Consider the following 26,962-nt stretch of genomic DNA (forward strand, 5'->3'; position numbering starts at 1 on the left):
TTCCCACATAAGAGACGCCAAAAAGTATTTGACACGTTTTTTTGTTTAGATTAAGTGCCTGCTCGTTCGATTTTTTATCGAATATTCGAGCATGGATGCATTTTTCTGGATTTTAGAGCAATAAAAAAGTCGTCTAGTCAGTAAAATTTTCAATTTTTTATCAATTTTCAACTTTATTTGTGAAAGAAATGTCACACAAGGGACACAAAAGTAAGTTTTCATCGCTGCCAATGACTTTTTTGATCATTTCCAGGTCATTCCAAATGCTTCGTTGACACTGTGAGCAAGTTTTGGGATTAAAATCGTCAATTTGGACTTTTGTAAGGCAACATCTGATGGTTACGTGTCCCTCTTCACACGTCAAAGAGTTCATTTCCAACATTTTTCCGCAAATTGTACAACTTTCCGCCTCACTTATGCCCAAATTTTCCGTTTTTTGTGCCAAAATTATCAATTCCGGCGTTAACGCTTCATAAATTTTGAGTAATTCATCAGTTGCGGGTGTTGCGGCGACATATTCGAGTATCGATAGTCTCAAACATCGCGCCGAAAGACATTCAAATTCGCTTTTTGCTCCATTTTTTGCGAGAAAATTCAATGCATGGCTCGCCCGAATCACTTCCAGTATTTGACCGAGACGTTCCATGCGTTTTGTCGAGACTTCTGACTCTGCGGCGCTTCGCAAACGGAAATACGTGAAACGAGCTCCTGCGAGAACAGCTGAAATTTTCACTTGAAACTCGAAATTTTTCGTAAATCCAATGTTTTTTGTTAAATCAATTGATTTTTCGAAGAGTTGAAGCATCTTTTGGTCCTTGGCGCCCAAATATCTGATGAGTTCGAGATAATCTGTGGCAGTTTTCAGTGACATCGATGGCATTGAGAGTAATTTTTCGATCGGATTTGAAGATCCAAGGCGACACAATGTTAAATTTAGCGGTTGTCGGAGTGTTAAATGGTCATGAGCTTGCGTTACGAAGCTCAAAAGTACAAAATACGCTTGATTATGAGATGGAGCGATGCCATAAACGGTATTTCCAGACAGCGAAAAGTCGAGTTGAACGTTAGTTGATGAGATTTTTAACGTTTTTGGACAAATTTGAACAGATTTGACTTCGTTATTGAGGGAAACTGTGATGAAAGACGTCTCAGAAGTCTTCATGAGACCTAAAAAATATGAAAAATTAAGAAAATTTTCAAAAAATTTAATTTTTCAAAAAATTTTTTACCTGTAATCGGCATTGAAGTCAACATTTCATGCGATTTTTTGACACAACTCATCTTGGAATCTAATTTAAAAGCCAATAAATGTCCTCCTTTCGATGCAACTGCAAGAAATCCATCATCTAAGGTCGATATTTGAACATCAGACACCGCCAACAAGTCTTTATCTTCCCACAAGCAGTTCCTCGAGCATATTTCACCAGATTTTTGTACTTTATACAAGCTGATTTGACCTTCATTGCTTCCAACAGCCACAAAAACTTCATTTTTCGTTGAAATTACGGTCATTCTGTTGATGTTTCGTTCAAAAATTTCCGAAACTCGAACGATTTCAACAGTTTTTGCTTGAAAATTAACCCGAAACGTCACCATTTTGCTACTTTTGGTCGTCGCAAGTAAGAATTCTTCATCGCCGACGTTACAAAAGACGATACTTGTTAACAACAAATCTTCTACATGACTTTCCAACTCGTTCATCGTCTTCAGAGGTGATTTTTTGTCCTTTTTCACGTATTTAAGGTATTCTTTACCGACGTTAACGACACTTTTCCATTCATTGTCTTCATTAATTTCCTCAAAAATCTCGATTCCTCCATAAGTTGACAAATAAGCGAATTTTCCGCTGCCATTCCAGGCCACTGCGCGACTCTGAACCAGCTCAGAAACGTCTTTGTTCGATAATTTTGGCAAAAATCGTTGATCCAAGAGCAAAGATTTCCTTTCCAGCTTATCGGCGTTGTTGTAGATCTCAACTTCTTCCGTATCCAACTCGTTCGTGGGCATGTCAAGGGGACATTGAACAACAGCGGGCTTCAAATTGAACAAATTTAGGTCCGGATTGTGCTTGAATTGAGGTTTCATGATTTGAACGGCGGTTTTTGTCGTAATCGAAAACGTTCCATTGGGAGATGTTTGTATTGAAAAGGGCTGTACTGACTTGTGTTGATACGAAAGTGAACAAATTTCCTTGAGCTCGATCATTTTTGGAGCTGAAAATAAATTTTAAAAATTATTTTCGGTGCAAACTTCACATTCAAACGAACAGCTGACGCGAATTCAACGTGAAATAGATTTTTTTAGACCAAAATTGTTAGTTGTGTCGCGTAATATCCAAAGGTCGATCGACTTTGCTCACGAAAAATTACTTAAAACTGCGTCAAAATGTGCAAAAAAGGCTTGGATTTCATCAAAACTGTGGCGACGTACATGAGCAAAACCGACGGCTATGACAGATTGATGAAAAATGTGAGTAAAAGTTTCAAAATATAAAAGAAATTACAAAAAAAACACAACTTACCATCAATTGTAATTGACTTCCTGCAACAAAAATCCTCAAAAACGTATTTTTTTAGTCTCAAATTTCCTCGTTGAACTCAATTTTCAATAAAATATCCGGCGAAATTCTTTCTCATCTCCTTTTCCAACCAAAAAAATGTAAATAAACAGGGTTGCCAACTACTCACACCCTAAATTTCATTAAAAAAGCGCTAAATTTCAGGTAGTTTTCACTGCTGGCGGTTCTGGCAACGTAACTGCCGAGCTGAAAGTCGCTGCGGAACACTTGAATCGTGGCGGAGGGCTTCATGGAGGGTTTATTGCAACGTTAATTGATCAAGTGACAACAATTGGCTTGATGACACATCCGAAAAATCCAAGTCCCGGAGTCAGTGTTGATTTGTCAGTGAGGTAAAATAATTTTTTTTTATTAAAAAATTGAGTTTTTGATAAATTTTTAATTTTTTAGCTATTTAAAAGGAGCTCGTGAAGGCGATGATATCGTAATTGATGCAAAAACGCTGAAATCTGGTGCAAATTTGGCATTTACGACTTGTACCTTGACAAACAAAAAGGACGGATCGATCATCGCTCACGGAAATCACACAAAATTCGTTGGATCTGGAGGTCCTAAAAAGGAATAATCAACAAAAAATTGATTTTTAGTCGAATATTATGATAAAACTGAAATTTATTTCTAAGAAATGAATTCAAAATTGCACCAAAACCGAAATTTTATCAAAGAAGTTGGAATGGTTTGTCATTTTTTAAGTTATTTTTTGCGATTTTTTTACGCAAATTTAATATTCAGCACGAACGGATACTCCGAAGAGCCTTTTTCTTGTCTAAAAAGTTGTGTGTGTTGCCAATTTCCTCCTGAAAGTACAGCTTTAATGGAGAATTTCGTTTCTCCCTTGAGTTCTTTCAAATCCGTGACACGTAATCCGTTTTTATCCATGAAAAATACGTCGATTTTGCCATTTTCGAATGTTTTTGTCTCAAACTTGTACTGCAAATTATCGATTTTTAAATTTTTTCCGGAAAAATCGAAACGCCACATTATCGAAGACTCCCCTGAGGTGCCTTCGTCGGTGTCGAGTCGTGCCAAATAACACATTTTCCAGTCAGGTTCATATTTTTTAAAGATTTTATCAGCATGATAGACTAGAGAATCCCAATTTTGTTTGGTTTCGAGGACATTTGCTTGTTTTGAGGAGTTTAACAAGTATCGCTCGTACAAGTCTCGAGTGCAGGAATATCGCAAATTGAATTGTTTCGCATTAATTTCCGCTTCTAAAGGCTCAAAAACGTAAAAACTGTTGACATTTGTCTCCATCCTTGCTTGCCGCCATGCTAAACTACCCGAACTACGTCCTCTTTTTTCGTCTTCCGTGGGTTCGCGTTCCAACATGAAGTCAGCCAATTCTCGTAATGCTCGTTTTTTGTAATTTTTTATCCAATATTCGCTTTTTCCGGCTTGTCTCTTGTTCCGCAGCGCCAAAATCGTGTCCAAAAGTTCTTTTTCCGTGCATTTATTTCTGTTTCGCAGGACTTTTTTGTGCTGATTCGTGTATCGCCAAGTCACATCTTGCACGTCGTCGTTGCTAAATGCGATTACGTAACGAATATTTTGCTTCCAGCCATGCTCGTACATGAGAGGAGCATCGACAACACCATCCGACGGGTCAACATGGATCCATCGATTTTGCAGTGTTGAATAAACTTCGGTCCAAACATGATCTTCCGTCGAAAAAATGTACCTCGCACGATATCCTAAGCAACGACAAAGGAAAGTAAAGCAATTAGCATATTCGCCGCATCGTCCTTTGCGCGTTTGAAGTAACTGCAAGACATCGTTGTACCGATAAAAGTTGATGATACGATTGCAACAGCGATATTGCTCGATGCGATTTCCATTTTCGGACGTTTGACCAACAGCTTGGGTATTTTCGTTGCCACAAACGGGACATTTCGCTTGATTTACCCACGTAAAAAAGTCATTTCTGAACCACTCTGCCAACTCGTAAAGGAACAAGTCATCGTAACTGGGCTCCATTTCCTTGCAATTTCCTGTTTTTATTTGTTTTTGGATCCTGCGAAGGCTTTCCAACGTTTTTTGTTTCAATTTTTCGATTGGAATGACAGATCTGCCCGTTTCTTGCAACACTGGGTCCTCATATTGCATCACCTTGTCCGACAAATGTTCCAAATTTTGTAAAAATTGGTTGCCAGAAAAGATGACTTTGGGAAAATTCGTTCGTTCTTTGAAGGATTTCGCACTTTTATAGACAATTTCTGGCTTTTTCGGCTCTTTAGACTCTTTTTTAATGGCTCCCGTGGTTGTTGATGACGTTGAAGGCTCATTTCCTTCCGTTAAAACTTGATCAATTTGTTGTCTTACGTTTCGGAGACAAGCAATCATGACACTTGAAGGCAATGCGTAACTTTCATCGGAGAAAACGAACCCAATTTCCGTCAAAAGAGAGTCCATTCCTTTGAGAGATAATAATTTTTCTTTGATAATTTTGTTTTCGCATCGAATTCGACGGTATTTGTCGTTTCCTGGCTCGGCGATGACGTTGTCGAGGAGTTTTAGTAGGATTTTTAGGCCTTCCTTGATGTTTTCTTGACTGTTTTTTTGCTTCACATCAGCAAGGTGCTTCAGAGATAAGCGATCGGCAGGAGTTGTTAGTACCATTTTTGTTGAGTTTTAAGGGAATTTTCTTTTTTTGCGAAGAAGAGAACCGCACACAGTGAATTTATTTACTTTTATGCTTAATCATTCCATAAAACAGCTGTGTTTACATTTTGAACTGTCATTTCTTATCTGAAGTAACGGGCGTTATTGTTGTTATGGGAGTTTTTTTTTGTACTCCTCAATTTCGTTAATTTGTTGGTAACGGTACTTTTGGTCAATTCATAACTTTATTTTTTCCGAAAAATTTTCAAACTTCAAAAAGTTTAGCTTCTTTTAGATTTTTAAATCTTCAGATTATGTTCAGAACTAATTTCAACCTTTATTCAGAGCTATTTTGAAGTCTTTAGTTTTTGCTTTGAACAATTTCTAAGTCTTCAGTTTTTGCTTTGAACAATTTCTAAGTCTTCAGTTTTTGCTTTGAACAATTTCTAAGTCTTCAGTTTTTGTTTTGAATGATTTCTAAGTCTTCAGTTTTTGCTTTGAATGATTTCTAAGTCTTCAGTTTTTGCTTTGAATCATTTCTAAGTCTTCAGTTTTTGCTTTGGATGATTTCTAAGTCTTCAGTTTTAACTTTGAATGATTTCTAAGTCTTCAGTTTTTGCTTTGAACAATTTCTAAGTCTTCAGTTTTTGTTTTGAATGATTTCTAAGTCTTCAGTTTTTGTTTTGAATGATTTCTAAGTCTTCAGTTTTTGTTTTGAATGATTTCTAAGTCTTCAGTTTTTGCTTTGAACAATTTCTAAGTCTTCAGTTTTTGCTTTGAACAATTTCTAAGTCTTCAGTTTTTGTTTTGAATGAGTTTTAAGCCTTCAGTTTTTGTTTTGAATGATTTCTAAGTCTTCAGTTTTTATTTGAATGATTTCTAAGTCTTCAGTTTTTGCTTTTAAGAGTTTTTTATGCTTCAGTTTTTGTTTTAAATTACTTCTAAGTGATCAGTTTTTGCTTTAAAGAATTTTTTAATCTTCAGTTTTCGCTTTGAACAATTTCTAAGTCTTCAGTTTTAGCTGTAAAACATTTCTAAGTTTTTAGATTTTTACCTAAGAAATTTTTGAAGAGTCTTAGCTCTTATTTCAAAAACTTCAGCTCTTTACCTCATAGTTTTCAGTTCAATTAAATACCATAAAAATGCGAATAAATTTCATTCTTCAATATTTTTTATGAAGTTAAACATTAAATAAGGCATCACATCCAATAAAACAATTACTTATCGAAAATACCTCCTCATCTTTCTTTCATCATAAGAAATTTAATCTGCTCATCAGACCAAACTGCATAAATTGAAACATATTTAAGCGCCAACCAAAAAAAATCATAAATAATCACTACCGTATGATATAATTTCGCTGAATAAATTTCTCACACGTGACTGCACTCGGAACATAACAACAAAAAAAAACTCGTAACACTTTACTTGCATTTTTTCGGTTAAAGAAGTCGTAGAAAAAAAACTTTTAGTGCGAGATTAGCTTTTGTCGTGGTCGTGCTGACCAAGTTTGTTCCGTAAATGCCTGAAATCGACATTGCTCGTATATCATTGAACAAATTTAATTAAAGGGAAGCACTAAAAGTGATTCAATTACCTACTGAGAAAAAACTTTCAGGGATGGCAAACAGGTGAAAACGAGCTAAATTTTACAAAAAAGTAAAAATTCAAAGGCGCGCCACATGAAAACAAAATAAAATCCATGTGATATTTTTCCACACTTCAATTATACTCGTTAATGTTTCCTTTTTTCCAAGTAGTTTTTACGGCAAGTGTGTCGAAAGTCGTAACAAGGAGCAGTTGAGGAAAGGAGAGGCAATAAAATTTAATAAAATTAATTAAAAAGTTTTTTTTTCACGTTGAAATTTTAAATAAATGCTCAAAAGTGCATTGCCTTGAAAGTTTTTGTGCCGACAAATAAATAAATTGTCGTGAAGAAAAATCACAAGCACTTGATTTGACGCAAAAATGGCAGCAATTACGGGAGCTGTTCGGTGTGGCGGTTATCGGTATGATGATGGGACGCGATATGTTGGGGATTGGAATCAACGAGGACAGAAACACGGAATGGGACATTTGCTCTTGAAGGATGGAACGCGTTATGATGGCGCTTTTAGCAATGGACTTTGCTCTGGATTGGGCGTTATGGTTTTTTCTGATGGAGCAAAGTGAGTAAATTTTGTGAGTTTTTTAAAAAGATTTTCACAATATGTAAATTTTTGTTTCAAATAAAAAAAATTCAACGGAACAAAAATTATTTTTAAATTTCATCAAAAATTATTTTTTTTAGTATTTTTCATTAATTTTGAAAAATTTTTAATTTTTAAAATTTTTTATGTTTGAATAAATATTTTTTGCTTTTCAACTTTTTTTTTCATAGAGTCACTGAAATTATTTTAAATTTTTAACTTGAAATTTTCAATTAAAAAAGCCCAAAATTTAAAATTTTCTTAATCAAAATTTTAATTTTTCTATAAAAAAAAATTTTTTGAAAGGAATTAAATTTTTGGATAAACAATTTTTTTTTTTTTTTAAATTATCAAAATTCTTATTCTTTTAAAAAAAACTTTTAATTTTTCATTAAAATTTTTGAATTTCTATAAAATTTCATAAATTTTTTTTAAATTTTTTTAAATCAACTTTAAATTTTATTTCTAATTTTTTATCAAAATTTTATTTATTTATTTTATAAAAATTTTTAATTTTTCATTAAATTTCGTTAAATTTCTGAATTTTTATTAAAATTTTTGATTTTTTTTTTCAAAATTTTTGAATTTTTAACAAATTTTTTGAATTTATTCATAAAAAAAAATTTAATTTAATTTTTCTATAACATTTTTTGAATTTCTTATCAAAGATCTTGAATTTCTCATCAAAAATTTTGAATTTTTAGCAAAATTCTTAAATTTTCATAAAATTTTTTGAGTTTCTAATAAAATTTTTAATTTTTCATAAAAATTCTTAAATTTCAGATACGAAGGCGAATTCATGCAAGGCTGGTTCCACGGACACGGCGTTTTCTGGCGCGCGGATGGCATGAAATTCGAAGGCGAATTCCGCGGAGGTCGAATTTGGGGCTACGGATTAGTCACATTTGCCGATGCTTCGCACGGCTTTCCACGCAACGAAGGCTTTTTCCAAGATTGTCGCATGATAAGACGAAAAAACTGCCCTGACGTCGTTCAAAGAGCGCAAAAAGTCGCACTTATGGCACGCGCTCAATGCGACCAACCCCATTGAAAATCAATAAATTTTGCAGCAAAAATTAAAAATTTATTGAAAATTGTGCAAAAATTACTCGTCATAAATGTAAATGTAGGGATTGTTCTCGATATTGAGGATGTCACGCTCGAGCGCTTTCAATTTGTTCTCGAGCTTTGTCTTGCGCTGCATTTTCGGGATCGTGTCGATCATCAAAGGTAAGGCTTGGTAACTCTTTTGGAGCTCTTCCCAGTTCTCCTTGAGACCCTAAAAGTAATTTTTTGGTGAAAAATTTATTAAAATTCATCAAAAAATGGGACTTACTCCAAGTAATTTTGCTCTTTCTTCGGGCGAAATGTACCGACACTTTGGTTGCTTCTCCAATTCCTCATTTCTCGCATGCATTTCGCGCTGAATCTCCTCCCGACGCTTCTTGATGATGTAACTCGGGCACTTTCCGTACTTTTTCGAGTACACATAAACCGGTGCAAGGCCCGATTTCTCCAAATCATGAAAGTCTCCCTTGCGCGTGTCACAAAATTTGGGTTTCGGGCGCTTCGGGGCAGCAGAAACGACTTTTTTGATGTTTTCTTTGCGGAAATTCTTGCATGGCGTGTCTTTGCAGGGCGAATTACAGCCACACAAGCTCGGATTTTTTAGGCACGGGTGGTTTGCGGGCCTCAAGTAAGCATTGTTTGGGCGATTGGGGGACTTGACAACGCACCCCACAGTCTTTTCTCAAGAAGTGACGTGGACAATGGAGCGGAACTTCGGCAAATCCCATCGTTTTGTGATGCGAAAGGGCGGCTTGACGTTCGTTTCGCACCATTTTCTCGAATTTTGAGTGATGGCGCGGGAGTTTTTGCACTGCAGCACATTCCTTGGCAGCGACACTGTAGATATTTTCGTCGTGATGAACAATGTTGATGATGGACATGGCAGATTTGGAGGCAGAAAACGGCTTTTTGACCAGAAACTTCGATAAATTGCGTTATTTGGTGGCAAATAAACAAGGGAATGACGCGCAAAAGTCGCCTAGCAACCGTTGTGAGGTGAATTTTTGTTTGTCTGACGCGCAAATGATGAAAATTCGTGGCAGGGAGGAAGGAAACTTGCAAATTCCCTTTAATCACATAAATAAGTTTCATTAATATTTTAAATGCTAATTAAATGTGAATGTTCGTGAGACACAAAATTATTTCAACTTAATACGAAAATTATTTTAAAATAATGTCAAACTTTTCCTCTGACAACATTTCATGTGGAAGTAAATAAAATACGGAAGAAGAAGGCGAAAGAAAGCAGGAAGGAAAAACTTTGTGTCGTCGTAGTTTTTGGTATAAATATCATTTTCTTCCGTATTATCTCTCTCGGCGTTCTCGTTCCTGTGCCTCACACGAAGTCTTCAACAATGCCGTAAATAAAACAACTCTCATGTAACATTCGAAAGTAATTAAGCTAATTAATTTGTTGTTCCATTATTTTAATTGGTTATGTGTCGTAAAATGCTCATGAAGTGCTTGTGACAACAAAAATTTTCTCCCGTTCTCGATGTGTGTGCGAAGTTTCTTCGTGGCACGAACGAGCGAGAGAAATTCGCAGGTGTTTAAAAGTAATTTGAAGGAAAAGTTGAGCAAAAAAATATTAAGTTGTTTCATGGGAATTGAAAGTTTTTGAGAAAATTTAGGTTCTTATGGCTTTAAAAGGTAAAAATAACTTGAAATTTTAAGTTAAAATTGGTTTTTGAGCTTGATATGGGAAATTATTCGATGAATTTTGATCAATTACAGTATTTTAATTTTCAATTTTTGTCAGTGGTAAATATATAAAGTAAAAATTTTGTTTGTAAAAGAGTTAAAACTTCAATTTTTGTCGAATAAATGAGTTTAAGGTCAACTTTTAGTTCAAAAAGGCTCGGAAAAGCTAATTTTTTGTAGATAAAATATTTTGAAAATAACATTTTTTGGGCTTCAAAGATTTTTAAAGCCAAATATTTTTCAAAAAAGCCTTTGAAAAGTCAAAGTTTCGTCGATAAATGTCATTTAAAGTCAAATTTTTGTTAAAAAAATACCGAAAAATTTTCGGAAAAAAATTTATAAAGTCATATTTTTGCAAGTAAAGACCCTTAAAAGTTCATTTGAGTTGATATTTTATTAAAAATTTAAGTCGATAATGACATTGAAAAGTCAAATTTCTTTTCATCAAGTCCTTTAAAATCAAATTTTTACAAATTAAGGCATTAAATAGCTCAATTTTTGATGAAAGAGGCCTTTTATGTCAAAAATTTTGCAAAAAATATCTTTAGAAGTCAAATATTAGACAACCGAGGTATTTGAGAAGTCAAATTTCTTTAAATTTTTACCTTTTAAAGTTTAAATTTAAGAGGATGATGTCAAAATTTTCTATATATTGGCACCCAGAAGGCAAATTTTCAGGGTTAAAAACTCTTAGAATCAAAATTTTTTGAGGTTAAAGGTTCAAAAAAGACAATTTTTTGGTCATTAAATAACTTTGATAATTTTTGAAAAATTTTTGTCAAATTTTTGTCAATAAAGATCTTTAGAAGGAATTTTTCTATTATTGAATGTCATGCAAGGTCAAATTTTTACTCATTAAGAAACGAAAATCATAAATTTCTAACAATTTCTGTCCTTTTGAGTTAAATTTTCAGCCAAGAAGATGCGGGAAATTTGAAATAAAACGAAAAAAATTAAATTCTTTAAATTTGTACATATTTGTTTTTTTTTTAAATAAAATAAAAAAAATTTAGGTCAATGAAGGAATTTTTTTAAAGTTTTTTAAAAAAAAATTATTTTTTTTTTACAAAAATTTCTTAAAAAATCTTTTACTGAAGGTCATATAAATTCAATTTTTGCTCATTTTGAACCTTGAAAATCATATTTTTAAAATATTAAAACCCAATTAATACAATTTTTAAAATTAATTTTTTTAATATTTATTTAATTTAATTAATTTTAATTTAAAAAATTAAATTAAATTTTTCTATTGAAAATTTTTTAAAATTTTCGTTTTAAATTTCCCGCACTTTCCAAAAAACAGCACAGATAATTCAGATTTTATGTGCTAAAAGTCATTAGAATTCAATTTTTGGTCAATTTATATCTCGAAAATTAAAATTTTGAGCTCTAAATGTCCTTAAAAGCCAAAATCCCATCTTTGAAACTCATAAAAAGCTAAAAAATCTCCATTTTAATAATTTACTGCACTTCCATCTACCTCACAAAGCAACTTTTTCCCGAAGAAAAATCCACTCTTGATCAATTTTATCCAGATTTACTGCAGATTTAATCTTCCATATATCCAATAAATCCATTTCTTTTACAAATTAAGCACTTTTTGTTGCGAAAAACACTTTTCCGTCTTCACTCCATCGTTCGAATCTACAAACATAATCGCACAGCTTATTGATTTTTTTGCATGTTAATCTGCTTGTTGAACATTTACACTTCCAATTGCCTTGCCTGCTGCACAAAAATTGAGACACACACACAAAAAAACACTTAAAATAACAACTTTGACAACATTTTTAGCTGCAGAGTTTATTTAGAGAAAAGTTTGAAAAAAAATCGCTTGAGTCAATAAATGCAAGGATAACAGATGAATGGCACATAAAAACATAAAATAATCCTTTCAAATTGCACTTTAATCCGTTTTAATGTTTTTGCGTCATTATTTCGAGAGACTTGAGCAATTTTCATCGAACGACACAAAAACTCGAGCAGTTTTAACCACTTTTAACACTTTGACGCCCGAAAAAAATCGTGTTGTAGTCATTTTTGTGCCGTCACGTATGAAATAATATCTGACCGAACAACTTTAAGTAATTCATTACGTTTTGCCGTCTTCTTTTAGGCCTCGTTCATTCAGTACGATTTCGACCGGTGCACGGTTTAAAGGTGTTTCGCTCATTTTTTAACATTTTTTTGCTGTGAGAGACACAAAAAACACTCAACCTTGATGATGCGATTGAATATTTTACCATTTTTTGTCGTGTTTCGCATCGCAAATGCTCTTCTTCCCGATCCAAATGTCCGAAATGCTTGCGGCGTGACAGTTTCCGATCGCATCGTTGGCGGAGTCGAGACCGAAATCGATGAATTCCCCTGGATGGCGCTGCTGGAGTACACAAAAGCCGATAAAACGAAGGTTTTTGGCTGCGGCGGGTCCCTAATTGACGAACGGCATGTTTTGACAGCGGCGCATTGCTTATCCGACCCGGATCCCGTGCTGACAGGCGTTCGTTTGGGCGAATGGAATCTCTCGTCGCCCATCGATTGCTTCGAACCGGATGATTGTGCTGACGAGCCACTAAATATCGCCGTGTCGAAGGTCTTCAAACACCCGGAATACAATAAAAATGGCGAAGAAGAGAATGACATTGCCGTTTTGCGCCTTGCGAAGCCCGTGAAGTACAGTTTTTTCGTGAAACCGATTTGTCTGCCGAGCGATAGTGAGTTACGAGCTAAGACAGACTTCACAGATACGAAATTTGTGACTGCGGGATGGGGAAGAACGGAAAAGAAGCAGCAGAGTGAAGTAAAATTGAAGACAGTTGTTGATTGGGTGAGCTTGAATGCATGTAATGTGGTTTATGAGAAGGCCAAGACGAAAGTTACGGAGAAGCAATTGTGTGCCGGAGGTAAAAATTCGAGAGATTCGTGTCAAGGAGACTCAGGTGAGATGATTTTTTTGGAAAATTTAAAGAATTTTGTTAAAAATTGATGATTTTTTAGGAGGACCATTGATGACACTTCATAAAAAAGATAAATTGAACTACATTTATTTGGCGGGAGTGATTAGTTATGGTCCAGCGAGGTGTGGAAGCAAAGGATGGCCCGGAATTTACACGAGAGTGGGTCATTACGTGGATTGGATCAAAGAATGTGTCAATAAACCTTAAAATTTCTCAATATTTTTGAAGGTTTTCTTATTTTGAACAGGGTTCGAAAAATTTTTTTTGATGTTAAAATTTGTAAAAATTTAACAAAAAATTAATAAAAAAAAAATGTAAAAAGTTAAATACTTAAATAAATGTGTTAAAAATAAAAATTTAGGCTAAAAATGTGTAAATAATTTTAAAAAAAATAATTTTTTAAACATTAATTTCAATTTTTAATTAATTATTTTTTTTTATTTTATTCAATTAAATTACTTTGAATTAAATATTTTTTCGTTTTCAAATAATACTAAATTAAATCAAAAAATTTAAAATAATAAATTATCAATTTTAAAAATTTTTATCATTTTTTTAAAATAAAAAAAATAAAATTGTGATATTCAAAATTAATTAAGAATTTTTTTCTTCTTTATTTTTATGCAAAATTTTTACTTAATTTAATTTAATTTGAATCTTAAACATAAATTTTTCAATCAAATTAAATTCCAAAAAAAATTAAGTAATTTTATATTTTTTAAAATAAAAATTAAAATTTTTAATATTTGAAAGTGATTAAATTTTTTTTCTTAATTTTTACATAAATACATATATACATAAAATTTTGGAAAAAAAACTATAAATCCCTACAAAATTAAATGAAAATTAAAAAAATATTTTTCAAAATTAATTAACAATTTTTTTAAAATTAAATTTTTTTTTTAAATTTAAAAGTTAAAAAAAAATTTGAAATACTTATTTTCATACAAAATGATAGAATTTTAGCAATTTTTGATCCTTGATCAACATTTTTGTTGTTTTTTAATAATAAAATTTACTTATTATAAAAATTTAATATTTTAAAATTTAAAAATTAAAAAATAAAATTTTCATAAAAAATAACTGTCAAAAAAATTTGAAAAAAAAAAATTTAGTAATTTTATGAAAAATTTTTTTAGAGAAGAAAATTTAAGTTAAAATATGATTTTCAAAACAAAAATTAAAATAATTAAAAATTTTTTATAAATTTTTTATGAATTTTTTTGAAAATGTCTTGAAAAATTATGAAAATACAACAAAAAACTATCAATTTTGATGAAATTTTTAACTTTTTTTTTATTTTGCCCCATTGGATTTTTGACTTTTAAAATGGGGCATAGGACTTTATTTTTGATTTTCGTTTGGAGCGGTCTTAATTAAAATATTTATTTTAAAAAATGTGCTAAAATAATTATTAAAAATTTAAATTTAATTAAAAAAAAAAATAAAATTTTTTCGAACCCTGCTTTAGAATTAATTAATTTTTTGTTGATATAAAATCAAAAATAAAGAAGATTTATAGAAAAAAAAAATAGAGAATCCCACAAACAAACAAAATTTGTCCAAAAAACTAGTTTTAAGCAGATTTTTCGGGTGATTTTTTTAAAGTCTCTCACTCTCCTAATTAACGAAAAATTATCAACCTGAAGAACGTTCTCTTTTTTCAACTTCACATCAGTTCATCGTGAGACCTCGACTTGTTCAAAAGTGTCTCAGGAGAGAGTTAAAACCACACAAAAAATAAATAAAAATAAAGATCGACCTTGAAAACCAAACAAACAAGAACTTACTTCAAAGGTTATCATCTTAAAAAATAAAAAAATGCGTCCTTCGTACGCAATTTTTGTGCTTTTCCTTGGCATTTCTGCCGTAAATGCCGCTCTTCCCAACCCCAGTGTCCGAAATGCGTGCGGCGTATGGACTGGCGATCGGATATTTGGCGGCGTCGCTACCCAAATCGACGAATACCCATGGATGGCGTTGCTTTCGTACACTTGGCAGGAGGAACAAGTTTCCGTTTTCGGTTGCGGCGGTTCGTTGATCGACGAAAGGCATGTAATTACGGCAGCGCATTGCATCAGTGACTCCGATCCGATTCTGACGGGCGTTCGTTTGGGCGAATGGAACACGTCGTCGCCTCGTGATTGCTTCGAACCGGATGATTGCGCCGATGATCCAGTTGACATCCCTATCTCGATGATCTTCAAACATCCGGAGTACAATAAAAATGGCGGCGAAGAGAATGACATCGCCATTTTGAGACTTAAGACGCCTGTGACGTACTCTTACTTCATTAAACCGATTTGTTTGCCATCGGAACCCGAGTTACGGACCAAAACGAATTACGAGGGCACGAAATTCGTCACTGCTGGATGGGGCCGCACTGAAAAGAAGCAACAAAGTGACGTCAAAATGAAGACTGTGGTTGATTTTATGAACTTGAATGCATGCAACAAGGTCTACAACACGATTGGACGACAAATTTCGACGAAACAATTGTGCGCTGGAGGTAAAGACATCAAGGATTCGTGTCAAGGTGACTCTGGTAAGTCATGAAAAAAATTTTTTTTCGAAAAAATCTTACCAAAATCCAATTTTAGGTGGTCCATTGATGACAACTTTCACGAAAAACAAGAACAATTACGCATATTTGGCTGGTTTGGTGAGTTATGGTCCCGCCGAATGTGGTTCCCGTGGATGGCCTGGCATCTATACGCGTGTCGGAGCTTACATCAGTTGGATTGAAGCTTGTGTCAATACTCCGGATCCCGTTCAGAGACCCGTTCGTCCCACTCGTTGGCGTGGATAATCACAGAAAATTTAATTCAAACATTAAAAATGCATACAAATGACTCAATTTTCACAGAGAAAAGCGCGCCACGGTGCAATTACAATAAAAATTAAACAAACATTTTCAGGACAAACAGTCGAAATGAATTAAAAATGCGAAATAAAAGGATCGCACGAAAAAAATGCTGCGTATAATATGACAAATCCAATTAAACGAGAAAAATTGAATATTCACGTCAATATTTTTATTAATGGGAGACCAAACATAGTTCACTGCTGCGAAATAAAATATTATTTATTTTTAAATGGAATAATAAATGAAGGCAGAGCTCGAGCTATTATTAGCGAGAATCATCGGAACAGGTTAAAATTTTTAAATTTTACGAGAGAAAAAAGTGGTCCTTGTTAATTTAATGCAATAAAGCAATCGCCGACTATCACCTTCCTGATACACAAACAAACGGCTAACGGCTCGTTCTATTCATTCATTAAATTTGAGTTAGCATTTTTTGTTTTGTGTGAAATTTTAATATTTCTGTCAGGTATTCGCTTTTTTGTGTTAAAAATTTATTTTTGGTTTGATTTTTAATAGATTAACGGAAGGCATTTAGTGAAATAATGCGACTTTTTGTGTTACTGAAGTGATTAAAAATTTTTAAAAAATTATTTTTTGCTGAATTTTTATCTTTTTGGCAATTATTTTTACCGCTTTTAATTTATTTTTTAACTAAAAATGACAAAAATTAATTTTTAACTTCCTGATTTGATAATTTTATGGAGTGTTAAAATATTAAAAATATGAAAAAAAAATAAATTTTGATAATCTTTATGACATTTTTAGTTCAAAATTTGAGAATTTAAAGCCTTGTTCGTTAAAAAAATATTTTTTGTATAAAAAAATTGAACAATATTTATAAATTTTTTAATTTTTCTGACTATTTTTGATGAATTTTATTAAATAAATTTTAAAAAACATAAATAAATGCCCATAATTAGCTAAAAAATTTCTGATTTGCCAATTTTATAAATTATTTTGAACATAAAAAGTATATGAGTATTTTAAATTCTTAAAAAACTTTTCAAATTTTATAAATTTTGTGACATTTTTAATTTTATTTTTTAGAAAATTTAGGGCTTTGTTCACTAAAAAAAAATTTAGAAGAAAATTTTTGACATTTTTAATTATTTTTGATAAATTTTATGATAAATTTTAAAAATCTTATTTAAAAAAAAGCCCAAAATTAGCCTCAAAATTTTTAATTTAACAATTTTATAAAATATTTTAAGCATAAAAAAATATTTTTTTAAAAAATTCTTTAAAAACTTTTCAAATTTTATGACATTTTTAAACAAAAATTTAAATTTTTGAATTTTTTCTACTAAAAAAAATAATATTTTATTAAAATTTTTGAAAATTTTCATAAAATTAAAGACTTAATTGATAATTTTTTTTAAAAAAATTAATAAAAAATTTCAAAATAATTATCGGAACAAATTTATTTGTACATGCAATAACTCACAAGAGTCGTTTAATGATAAAAAGAACTAATTAAAAATGATTAATGAATAAAATGACGCAAAATTTTAAAGATAGACATGAGCAACTAATAAGCTGGAGACTCGCTCCAATTAAATTTTTCATTTCTTTGCTTCTTAGACATCGGCGGCGTATTGAAAAATTTAGTATTTCCCTGTTTTTCTGCTTGAGGAAACGCAAAAAGGACCGATTTTCGACTGTAATCCCTTTTTGACACCTTTAACAAAGCGCTTCTGCTTCGTGAAATGATTGGCGGAGGAGAATCTAAAAGGTAAATTTACTAAAAAAAATTTTTTTGAACAAAAATTTTTAAAAAATTACCCAAATCTCCGTGATAAACACTTTCTTGCATCGAAATCTGCTTCGACAAAACCCGAATTTGCGTGGAATTTCCCAAAGGATGTTGAAAACTGAACGAACGCTCCATGAAACCTCTTCCTCGTTCAACTAATGGCGTTGCTACATCACTTAACTCGCCGCTTATATCCGGACTTGAGCAAAGGGTGCGATCAGAATCTGAGTCGGATTCTAAAAAAAAATAAATTTTAATTAAAAAAATCATTTTTTAATGAAAATTTTTACCTGTCAAGTCGATTACAGAATCATTACATTCGATATTCGCCTGAAATTTGTATTTTTTGATGAATTTTTCTTCCGCTTCGTTAAAGGAGTTTTCAATATTTATTTCGGATGTTTCATCAAGCGGACTTTCACACAAAATTTCCAACTTTCTAAAGAGCTCATCGGCGATTTCCGACTCCAAATCGAAGATTTCTTGGATAAATTCGGCCATCATGATGCAAAAAATGACAAAATTCGACGAAAAAACACGCAAATTTGTAAAAACGTAAAATTCAACTGATAAAAACGAGGTGAAACTGAAGCTGCATCAAATGACAGATAACGGAACTTCTCTCATTGGCGACTAATTTGCTCGAATTTTTCGAACATTTTGTCTGTTAATTACTTTGGCGTAATTGCACTTTTGCACAAAATTGCCTCTTTTCACGCCATTTAACGAACTAATGAATTTTTCATTGTTATTTTTACATCGGACTCGTACGTTTGTGGCTTTCCGCAGATTTCATATTAATAATAATAAAAAATTATGCACACAGCGCGTTGTCATAACAATCCACTTTTGCCATTAAACCGAAACTAATTACGCTAAAAAATTGTCATTCAGTTTGTAATTTGTAAACTAACGAGATTTTAATTAATTACGAGTTTCATCGCGAAAATTACAACTGAAAACAGTAAAATTGAGAGTAAATTTCTCGTAGACAAAAAAAAAATCTTGCTGCGTTTAATCAAGTCTGAAAAGGCAAGTTTTGGGTTGTGATTTGAATTTGAATCGATTTTAATGAAGTGAATCGATGATAAAATGCAACATTGAATGCATAAAATATTTTCAATCTTTTACATTTCCATATCAAAGAACGACTTATTTTTCATAAAAAATAAGAAAATTTCGTCTCTTTTGCAATAAACTTGAGAAAAAATGCGCTTTCTCCTATAAAATTTTCAAATATTTACAACTTTTCAGGATTTCCTTCTTCGCACGTTTCATTCTTACTCCTTCTTTTTCGTGCGCTTCACTTTTCACATCTCAAAAAAAAAACAATTTTGAAATATTTTTCCCCATGAATTTTATGACAACTTTAAATTGATTCCACAATTGCATGTTGTTCACGTCGAACACCCCACAAAATGCAGTTTAAACGACGCTTCGTGCAATTGTTGCTAGATTTCATTCATAAAAAAATGAGAAATTTATACTCGGTATTAAGCAGTGATGAGAAAATATTTTTCTTCCCTTTTTTCCAGGACTATTTTTTTTGTGTGTGCGGAATTATTTGCAAACAAGCAGAATAAATAGAGTGAAAGAAGAAGTGGAAAGAGATAGACAGACAAGTCGATAAAAGTTGATTCGAAATGAATTTGGCGAATGAATGATGATGAAGTGAGCAACAAGGGAGATATTTTGTAATGGAAAATTCCCGGAAGTAAGTATTTGTTTCTGAGTTAATTGAAATACGTGAAAAATTTTGAATTTCAGGCAGAAAATTTTGTTCCAACAGAAATTTTAGAGATAGAAAATGGATTTTTAATTGTAAAAAATTCAAGTTTCGCAACGGAAATTATAGACAAGACATGGTGCGATGGCGTATAGGTAAATTTAATAATTTTTTGGTTTTGTTTTGAACCAAAAGGATCAAATAATAATTTCTATGAAACTTACTATGAGTTAAAAATTAAAAAAATAGAATTCTTAGAATTTTTGCTATAAAATTTAAAAAGGATTAGAAGACGAATTTGTAAGTATGTTTCATCGAAGACGAGTATTTTGATATTGACACGGATGAAAAAATGCTTTTAAGCGGGTCAACTACTACTATACTACCATAAATTGAAAAAAATTGGTACAAAAGTGAAAGAAAAATAAAGCATTTAGTAAGTCAAAAAAGCAAGAACTACAAAGGTTATATGAATTTTCAAAGTATGTGCGCGGGTTACTTTGTATTATACTACATATGAAAGCCTTAGGTCCGAACCAATGTTGATGATGTCGGAGTACATCGAAACGTTGCAAAAAATTAAAAGGTCACTTAAACATAAAAAATGTCGTTAAAATTGATGTTAAAATAGGTGAAAAAAGGCCATTCTAAAAAAATAAAAGATTTACTAAAAAATACTTGAAATTTATAGATTTAGAAAGACGAAACAAAAGTAGAAATAAAGAATGAAAAAGAAACTAAAATACGAAACAATGTAAGAAAAAATTAAAATAGTGTTACACATAGAAAAAAGTAAAATTAAAATATAATAATTTTCAGGTTGAAGCCGGAGAAAACAGAATTTGTGCTCCTTTATTAAAATTGGTTTCAATATCGATCCTTGAGTCGTCACAGTTATAAGTTTATAAACCTTTAATAACAATTTCGAAAAAATTAAATATAATTAGAATAGGTAATAAGCTTGAGAGAAATGTAATTTAACTTAAATTAAAATTGATTTTATAAAAATGAAGTTCTCCTTATGCATAAGTAAGAAAACTTTCCAAGAAATGAAACCAATACAATTTACCTTCATTTCTTTATAAAAATATAAGTTATATTAGTAAGAATTTTTATAATGTTTTGCGAGACATACATTTTTCACAGAAATCATTGAATTATACAAAAGAAAAATTGCAAATTTTTTTGCAAATTTTTTCATGATTGTATTGACATCAAGAAATGTTTTTTGTCAAATTTGGAAGATATTCACAACATAAATTTTTTGTTCAATTGTTCAATAAAAAAAAGACATTTTTTCGCTTAAACTTACTTAAAATTCAACATTTTATTATTATTGAGTAAAAATTCCACTTAAAAATAAATATTGCTGTTTAACAATTATCAACAACACGAAACCAAATTTTAAAATATGTACATACATTGCATAACAACAAAAAAAAATATTCACAGCACACACTTCTAAACTAATAGCCTTAAAATTATTCACAGTAGCAGATAAATTTCTCATTTAAAACTAGTTTACGGTCTCATCATTTTCCGAATCCAATCGACATAATTACTGACTCTCGTATACACGCCAGGCCACGTTGGAGTTCCGCATTTTCCCAAGCCATACGAGACAATTCCAACTAAATATTTGTATTCGATCATCATTCGTCGATTTTTTTCATCCTGATATGGAACGATGTACCTTCCAATTACGGGACTTCCTGAATCTCCGTGACACGTATCTTTGATGCCTTGACCTCCAGCACAAAATTGATCGTCGTTGATGATTTTACGGGATTTCAACGTATTGTACTTTGCTTTGCAATACTCTTGCGACACCGCATCGACTGAGACTTTTAGTTTAACATTGCTGAAATTGCCTGCGGGACCAACTTTACCAAAACCTGAAACTTCGAGCTTTTGATTTGTAAGATTTGCGATTTCAGGTCTCGGATCAAGAAGGCAAATTGGTTGGATGAAACGAGTGTAGTTAACTGGCGTTGCAAGACGTATAAGGGCAATGTCGTTGTGAAAATTGATCGGCTCGTAATACTCGTGAATGATTTTCTCTTCAATGTTGACGTCAACTACGTGATCTGTGCAATCCGTTCGATTCGTGAGGTCTCGTCGGCAATCAATGTCACTCGTGAGATCATGTTCGCCCAAGCGGATAAACACCCGATCGTACTTGTGTGGCTCGAAGAAGCAATGAGCTGCTGTCACAACATATCTCTCGTTGATCAAGGCACCGCCGCAGTAAAAAGCAGGACGACCTCTGACCTTTTCATTAATGAGCAGCGCCATATGCGGAAATTCTGAGATACCGGCTTCGACTCCGTCTGAAATTCGATTTGAAACGTCAATTCGTTGAACATGCACGAAACACGAGTCAATTCGTGGCAGCGGATCACAACAAACCATCGGATGTTTTCGCTTCCATCCACAATGGCTTTTCCTCAAGTAATCATGATACGAGTCAAGTACCTCACGTTCGAGAATTTGACCTGTATTTCGAACTTGTTCGAGATACTTGAAGATTCCATTGGCATAAGGACAGTCATTTAACACGATACAACGTCCCGGAAATCCAAATTGATGATCGCACGAAGTATTGTGCACGGCACGCGGATCGAAGGAGAACGATTGCGCTGCGATCAGAATGGGAACACAGATAACGAGAAGACCCTGAATTGTGCAAAGAAGTGTTTTTGTCATGCTTGACCTTTGAAGTTCGCAGATTTTTCAATGAATTTCAACGCAAAAGTACGCGACGATTGTACGACACACTTGTTATCGGCATCAAGTCGATTCACAGACTAGATTTTTTTTAGCGTTTAACGTGAGCGAGTGTAAACAAACATCAAGACGAGTCTCAATAAGTAAATAAAGCGAACTAGTTTCGAATGTGTTGTGTGCATATTGACGACGAACGACGACATGATAGGAAATACCGGATTTTTTCGTACTTTTATTGCTTCTCGGAGCATATTCACAACAAATCGTTGATGCATGCTCGAAAAAAAAATCAGGTTTTTAGAATTTTTTTTTGCTATGGTCTAATGTTTTTCTGAATCCAGTCAAGGTAACTCGTGACTCGCGTATATACACCTGGCCATCCTTTCTGCCCGCAATTTGTGGGTCCATAGCTGACAATTCCAGCGACAAAGACATAATTTTTGCCCTTACTATCACGCCATGTTCGCATCAAGGGTCCTCCAGAATCGCCGCCACACGAATCCTTATTGAGTTCGCCGCCAGCGCAAATTTGCTCAGGAATGAGTTTTCGTTGAAGTTGAGGAGTCAGAGGATTTCCATAGACTTGGCTACATTTTTGAAGGTCAACTCCTTTGACGTCAAGCTTTAATTTGATGTCACTCCATGTGCCTTTTTCAGTTCGACCCCATCCAGCAACAGTAAATTCCTTTCCAACATCGATCGTGTCCTTTTGTAACTCGGGATCGAAAGGTAAACAAATCGGTTTAATGAAATATGTGAACTGAACTGGTCGGATAAGGCGAATAAGGGCAATGTCATATAATGAATTTCGATCTGACGAGTCATATTTGATATGAGAGATGGTTTGTTCAATTGGAATATCTTGCACAGGATCTGAACAATCTCCAGATTCGTCACAATCTTCTTCAGTTTTCAAATTCCATTCACCTAAGCGAACACTTTTCAGGAAAGGAGTTGTTCGAATGCAATGAGCTGCTGTCAAAACATACCGAGAACTGATCAGGACTCCGCCACATGCGAAAATATTCTGACCGTTATCATTGTACTCAAGTAATGCCATCCACGGATGTTCATCGATACCGATTTTGGTGCCTCCAAAGATTTTATCACTCAAATGGATGCCACAAACGCCCGCGCCAGGAACTGGTAAGTTTGAGCTTTGAATGATGTTTGGCGTTTCTGTTACTTCTTCAACAACTTCTTTTACTTCCTCTGTCGTTGTTGTCGTTGAACTAACTCCTGAATTTGGACAACAAACAAATCCTGGCTTCTGACATTGACTAAGTATAACAAAGTCAAATTCATCTTGCGGTACAACCGGTTGATTTAAAATGCTTCTGAGAGAAATGCAAGAATCCAATGGAACACAAATGCCCGGTTCTTTATTCGGAGTTTTGCAAAGTTCCGAGACTTGGCAGTAAATTGCGAAAATGAGAAGATATTTCAGCATTTTTGAGAGCTGCGAGTTGGTTTAGTGTTAGAACGAGACTAAGTCTGGATTGAGAGTAAATAAAGTCGAGCGATGGATAAATTACGTATTTAAACCGGTTTAATTGTCGTTTGACTAAATGCGATTCACGAGAAAGCTTTGTGACTTCTAAGACTTCGACTGAGATAATTAAAGGGTAATTCCGATTTTCATAGAAAGTTGTTCAATGACGTCAATTCTTTACAAAAAAATTTTTCTGTTAATTTATTTTTATTGAATTTTTTCCCTTAAATTCGTTATCAATTTTTAAAAAGTCATTGACTTTTTGTCTTTAAAAGAGTCAACTTATTTCATATTTTGACATTTTTTTGCCATTTTATTGTTTTATTTTTTTCGTCTTTTAAAAAGGATGCTTTTTTATTCTATCTTTTAAATTCTAATTTAGGCCGTTCCAAATTTTTTCCGATGTTTTTGTCCCAAAATATTTTTTTCAAAATGGGGGGGGGGGGGCAAAATAAAAAAAAAAGTTTTGAAATACTATTTCATACAAAATGACAAAATTTTAACAAATTTGGGCCCTGAATGAATATTTTAGTAGTTTTTGTGGTATTTACATTGAAATTTGATGATTTAAAATTGATCTGAAAGTATTTCAAGTTAAAAATTTTAACAAAAAAATTTCATAAAAATAACCGTCAAAAATTTTTGAAAAATAATTTTTAGGAAATATTTTTAGAGAAGAAAATTCATGTAAAATTTCGATTTTCAACACAAAAAATTTTAAAAAATGACAGTATTTTAAAAAATTTTTGAAAATTCCTTGAAAAAGTAAGGAAAATGACCAAAAAATGCTCAATTTTGATGAAATTTTTAACTTTTTTTTTATTTTGCCCCATTGGATTTTCGGCTTTTGAAATGGGGCAGGGGACAAAAACATTGAAAAAAATTTGGAGCGGCCTTATTTCCTAAATATTTTTAAATTACTCACTTTAAATTTTTGCATCTTAAAAATTGATTTTTAGTCAAAATTTCTAAAAAATTTCAAAAATTTTTAATCAAAACTTAATTTTTTCTTATAAAATTGCGTTTATTTGCAAGTACATTCAGAAAAGTCAAAGAAAAAAACAAAATTTGTCACTTAATAAACTTTAGATTCAATCCAGTCAATGTAACTAGCAACACGTGTATAAACGCCAGGCCATCCTTCCATTCCGCAAGGACTTGGTCCATAACTCACTAAACCAGCTAAATACGTGAATTGCCCTTTAGGACCTTGCGAAACGCCCATCAATGGACCTCCCGAGTCTCCGCGACAACTGTCCTTGCCCTTTTCGCCGCCAGCACAAATTTGCGTATCGCCAATCGTACGACGTTGACTCTTGTAGACATTATTACACGTTGGATGACTAACACCATCAACGGAAACTTTCAACTTGATGTCACTCTGAGAACGGGTCTCAGTCTTACCCCATCCAGCAACGACATATTTCTTGCCTTGAACAACGGTATCGGCGCGCAATTCATTTGTCGAGGGCAAGCAAATTGGTTTGACGAAGTAACTCAATTGTGCGGGACGAGAAAGACGTAAAAGAGCAATATCGTTGTATTGTTGCTCTCCAGCTGGCTCGTAACGTTCGTGAGGAATGAGTTTTTCAATGGGAATATCTTGAACAGGATCTGAACAATCAGATCCAACGCCAGAAGTATCGCAATCAGTATCGGTTTCGAGATTCCATTCGCCCAAACGAACACCTGTGAGTTTCCAAGTAGTTGGCAAATCAGCACTGTTCACACAATGAGAAGCTGTCAAGACATATTGATCGCTGATGAGAACACCGCCGCAATGGAATCCTTTGCTGCCTCCAGCTAAAGTTTCGAAAAATGGTTAAAAAGTTGAAAAATGACCTAAAAATGATTTCTTACTCTTTGTATATTCCAACAACGCCAACCAAGGATACTCATCGATTTTAGTAGCTTCTCCGCCATAAATTCTGTCGGAAGTGTCAAGACCGCATTGACCATCTCCAGGTTTAGGTAATTTACTTTGACGAACGGGAGCTTGTGTTGGCTGCACTGGTTGAGGGCGAACTGGACCTTTTTGTTGTTGAGGACGACCTCCTTGTTGTTGCTGAACGCCATCAGGACAACACACAAGAGGATAATTACCGCTCCATCCACATTGACTTTGAGCCAAATGCGTACGATCAGCTTGTGTCAAAGGTTGTTTACGCAAAAGGGTAGACAAGCTGTTGCAATCGAACAACGAAATACAACGTCCATTTTTCTGATTTGGAGTACGACAAGCATTTTCTGTAAGTGAAAAAAGATTCACACGAAATTATTACTTAAAACTTCAATAATCACGATTCGTTTGGAAATTCAATTAGTACAATGCGAAATAAAAAATCCCCGAAGATGACGTGGTAAGTTCTTCATACTCTTTCTGAATATTTATTTGATTGTTTCTGCTAACGCGAATAAAGGCTTCAAACAGAATCAAGAATCAACGATACGATGAAAAAAAACTAATGCCGGTCACTTACGTCATCTCTCTATCAATGACCTTAACACTTATTCTCATCGTACAACGGAGATCAGCATCGAATCATATGACACGAATGTCCTACTGGTACATAAACAAACAACAAGTTTTTAACACTACACAAGGCCATTAAAGAACCTGTATCCATACATTATTATCTATAGATATAGCTTTCTTCGTGAATCTTAAAGACGTCTTCGTAAACATTTTAATTGTGTAAATAAATGTAGGGTTTATGTAACTCGGGTATCATTTCAACAACAAAGAACTTGAGATTTTTTCACAATTTAAAATTCAACTTAAAAAAAAAGATTTCACAATGAAAAAATTTTTGTAAAAGGTCAGTTGATAGCCTTTGGCACTTCTTCACAATTTTTTGTCTCTTATCAATTTTTTATGTCACAATATTATTTTTTTACAAAATTTTTTGTACTTACGCCCAACAGCAAGGACACCCAAAAGGGCAACTAATCCTAAGAATTGTAAATAAACTCGCATCTTTTTTATTTATGCTTCCGAACTGTTTGACGTTCGACTGAAGAATGTTATGTGAACGACCTGATTCTTAATGACAAAAATTCGGGTTTTAATTTTTATTTTATTAGAGAGCGAGAGAGATGCAAATTGTACCTATCGATGGTCACCGAAAGACCACTCGTATAGAACTGTTTTGATCAAATGTCGAAAAAAATTCAAAAGAAGAAGGAACACTAAAAGTTTTCTATGTGTAGGTAAAGTAAATTCTCTCAGCTCGCATGTATGTAAATTACGCCGGTATTGTGAGATTTTTGTAAATAAACACGATCGATGTCTGTCGTCGTTTAG

At 33.0% G+C, this 26,962-nt stretch overlaps 11 protein-coding genes across 11 annotated transcripts; 4 read left to right on the plus strand and 7 right to left on the minus strand.

Moving 5' to 3' along the window:
• Nucleotides 1–139: 139 nt before the first annotated feature.
• On the minus strand, nucleotides 140–2,644 carry LOC134832321 (uncharacterized). The gene is made up of 3 exons (XM_063846305.1): nucleotides 2,522–2,644; nucleotides 1,230–2,213; nucleotides 140–1,167 (listed from the first exon to the last, which is right to left on the minus strand). The coding sequence occupies exons 2-3, from the start codon at nucleotides 2,203–2,205 to the stop codon at nucleotides 161–163; spliced, it is 1,983 nt and encodes a 660-aa protein (XP_063702375.1). The 5' UTR covers nucleotides 2,206–2,213; nucleotides 2,522–2,644; the 3' UTR covers nucleotides 140–160.
• Nucleotides 2,258–3,238, plus strand: LOC134832323 (acyl-coenzyme A thioesterase 13-like). The gene is made up of 3 exons (XM_063846307.1): nucleotides 2,258–2,469; nucleotides 2,723–2,910; nucleotides 2,969–3,238. Exons 1-3 carry the CDS (start codon nucleotides 2,386–2,388, stop codon nucleotides 3,141–3,143), a joined length of 447 nt encoding a protein of 148 aa, XP_063702377.1. The 5' UTR covers nucleotides 2,258–2,385; the 3' UTR covers nucleotides 3,144–3,238.
• LOC134832322 (peptide-N(4)-(N-acetyl-beta-glucosaminyl)asparagine amidase) lies at nucleotides 3,159–5,273 on the minus strand. The gene has a single exon (XM_063846306.1). It carries the CDS (start codon nucleotides 5,195–5,197, stop codon nucleotides 3,290–3,292), a length of 1,908 nt encoding a protein of 635 aa, XP_063702376.1. The 5' UTR covers nucleotides 5,198–5,273; the 3' UTR covers nucleotides 3,159–3,289.
• Nucleotides 5,274–6,928: 1,655 nt separating this feature from the next.
• LOC134831012 (MORN repeat-containing protein 4 homolog) lies at nucleotides 6,929–8,455 on the plus strand. The gene is made up of 2 exons (XM_063844641.1): nucleotides 6,929–7,347; nucleotides 8,152–8,455. Exons 1-2 carry the CDS (start codon nucleotides 7,148–7,150, stop codon nucleotides 8,417–8,419), a joined length of 468 nt encoding a protein of 155 aa, XP_063700711.1. The 5' UTR covers nucleotides 6,929–7,147; the 3' UTR covers nucleotides 8,420–8,455.
• Nucleotides 8,456–8,473: 18 nt separating this feature from the next.
• On the minus strand, nucleotides 8,474–9,317 carry LOC134828956 (enkurin). The gene is given in 3 exon segments (XM_063841945.1): nucleotides 8,474–8,647; nucleotides 8,705–8,990; nucleotides 8,992–9,317. Coding segments are annotated over 3 exon segments (786 nt in total).
• Nucleotides 9,318–12,379: 3,062 nt separating this feature from the next.
• LOC134831576 (serine protease easter-like) lies at nucleotides 12,380–13,336 on the plus strand. Its single transcript, XM_063845331.1, has 2 exons — nucleotides 12,380–13,076; nucleotides 13,135–13,336. Exons 1-2 carry the CDS (start codon nucleotides 12,509–12,511, stop codon nucleotides 13,299–13,301), a joined length of 735 nt encoding a protein of 244 aa, XP_063701401.1. The 5' UTR covers nucleotides 12,380–12,508; the 3' UTR covers nucleotides 13,302–13,336.
• Nucleotides 13,337–14,915: 1,579 nt separating this feature from the next.
• Nucleotides 14,916–15,903, plus strand: LOC134828957 (CLIP domain-containing serine protease HP8-like). Its single transcript, XM_063841946.1, has 2 exons — nucleotides 14,916–15,639; nucleotides 15,695–15,903. The coding sequence occupies exons 1-2, from the start codon at nucleotides 14,916–14,918 to the stop codon at nucleotides 15,901–15,903; spliced, it is 933 nt and encodes a 310-aa protein (XP_063698016.1).
• A 1,462-nt stretch (nucleotides 15,904–17,365) lies between these two features.
• LOC134831678 (uncharacterized) lies at nucleotides 17,366–18,294 on the minus strand. The gene is made up of 3 exons (XM_063845474.1): nucleotides 18,004–18,294; nucleotides 17,743–17,949; nucleotides 17,366–17,685 (listed from the first exon to the last, which is right to left on the minus strand). Exons 1-3 carry the CDS (start codon nucleotides 18,215–18,217, stop codon nucleotides 17,489–17,491), a joined length of 618 nt encoding a protein of 205 aa, XP_063701544.1. The 5' UTR covers nucleotides 18,218–18,294; the 3' UTR covers nucleotides 17,366–17,488.
• A 2,442-nt stretch (nucleotides 18,295–20,736) lies between these two features.
• Nucleotides 20,737–22,228, minus strand: LOC134830265 (serine protease easter-like). Its single transcript, XM_063843686.1, has one exon. The coding sequence runs from the start codon at nucleotides 22,143–22,145 to the stop codon at nucleotides 20,961–20,963; it is 1,185 nt and encodes a 394-aa protein (XP_063699756.1). The 5' UTR covers nucleotides 22,146–22,228; the 3' UTR covers nucleotides 20,737–20,960.
• Nucleotides 22,229–22,397: 169 nt separating this feature from the next.
• On the minus strand, nucleotides 22,398–23,637 carry LOC134830845 (serine protease easter-like). The gene has a single exon (XM_063844441.1). It carries the CDS (start codon nucleotides 23,614–23,616, stop codon nucleotides 22,480–22,482), a length of 1,137 nt encoding a protein of 378 aa, XP_063700511.1. The 5' UTR covers nucleotides 23,617–23,637; the 3' UTR covers nucleotides 22,398–22,479.
• Nucleotides 23,638–24,676: 1,039 nt separating this feature from the next.
• LOC134830868 (serine protease easter-like) lies at nucleotides 24,677–26,797 on the minus strand. Its single transcript, XM_063844473.1, has 3 exons — nucleotides 26,575–26,797; nucleotides 25,519–25,905; nucleotides 24,677–25,461 (listed from the first exon to the last, which is right to left on the minus strand). Exons 1-3 carry the CDS (start codon nucleotides 26,633–26,635, stop codon nucleotides 24,734–24,736), a joined length of 1,176 nt encoding a protein of 391 aa, XP_063700543.1. The 5' UTR covers nucleotides 26,636–26,797; the 3' UTR covers nucleotides 24,677–24,733.
• Between the last annotated feature and the right edge of the window lie 165 nt (nucleotides 26,798–26,962).

The sequence above is a fragment of the Culicoides brevitarsis genome, chromosome 2, assembly GCF_036172545.1.
Source record: "Culicoides brevitarsis isolate CSIRO-B50_1 chromosome 2, AGI_CSIRO_Cbre_v1, whole genome shotgun sequence".
Classification (NCBI taxonomy): Eukaryota; Metazoa; Arthropoda; class Insecta; order Diptera; family Ceratopogonidae; genus Culicoides; species Culicoides brevitarsis.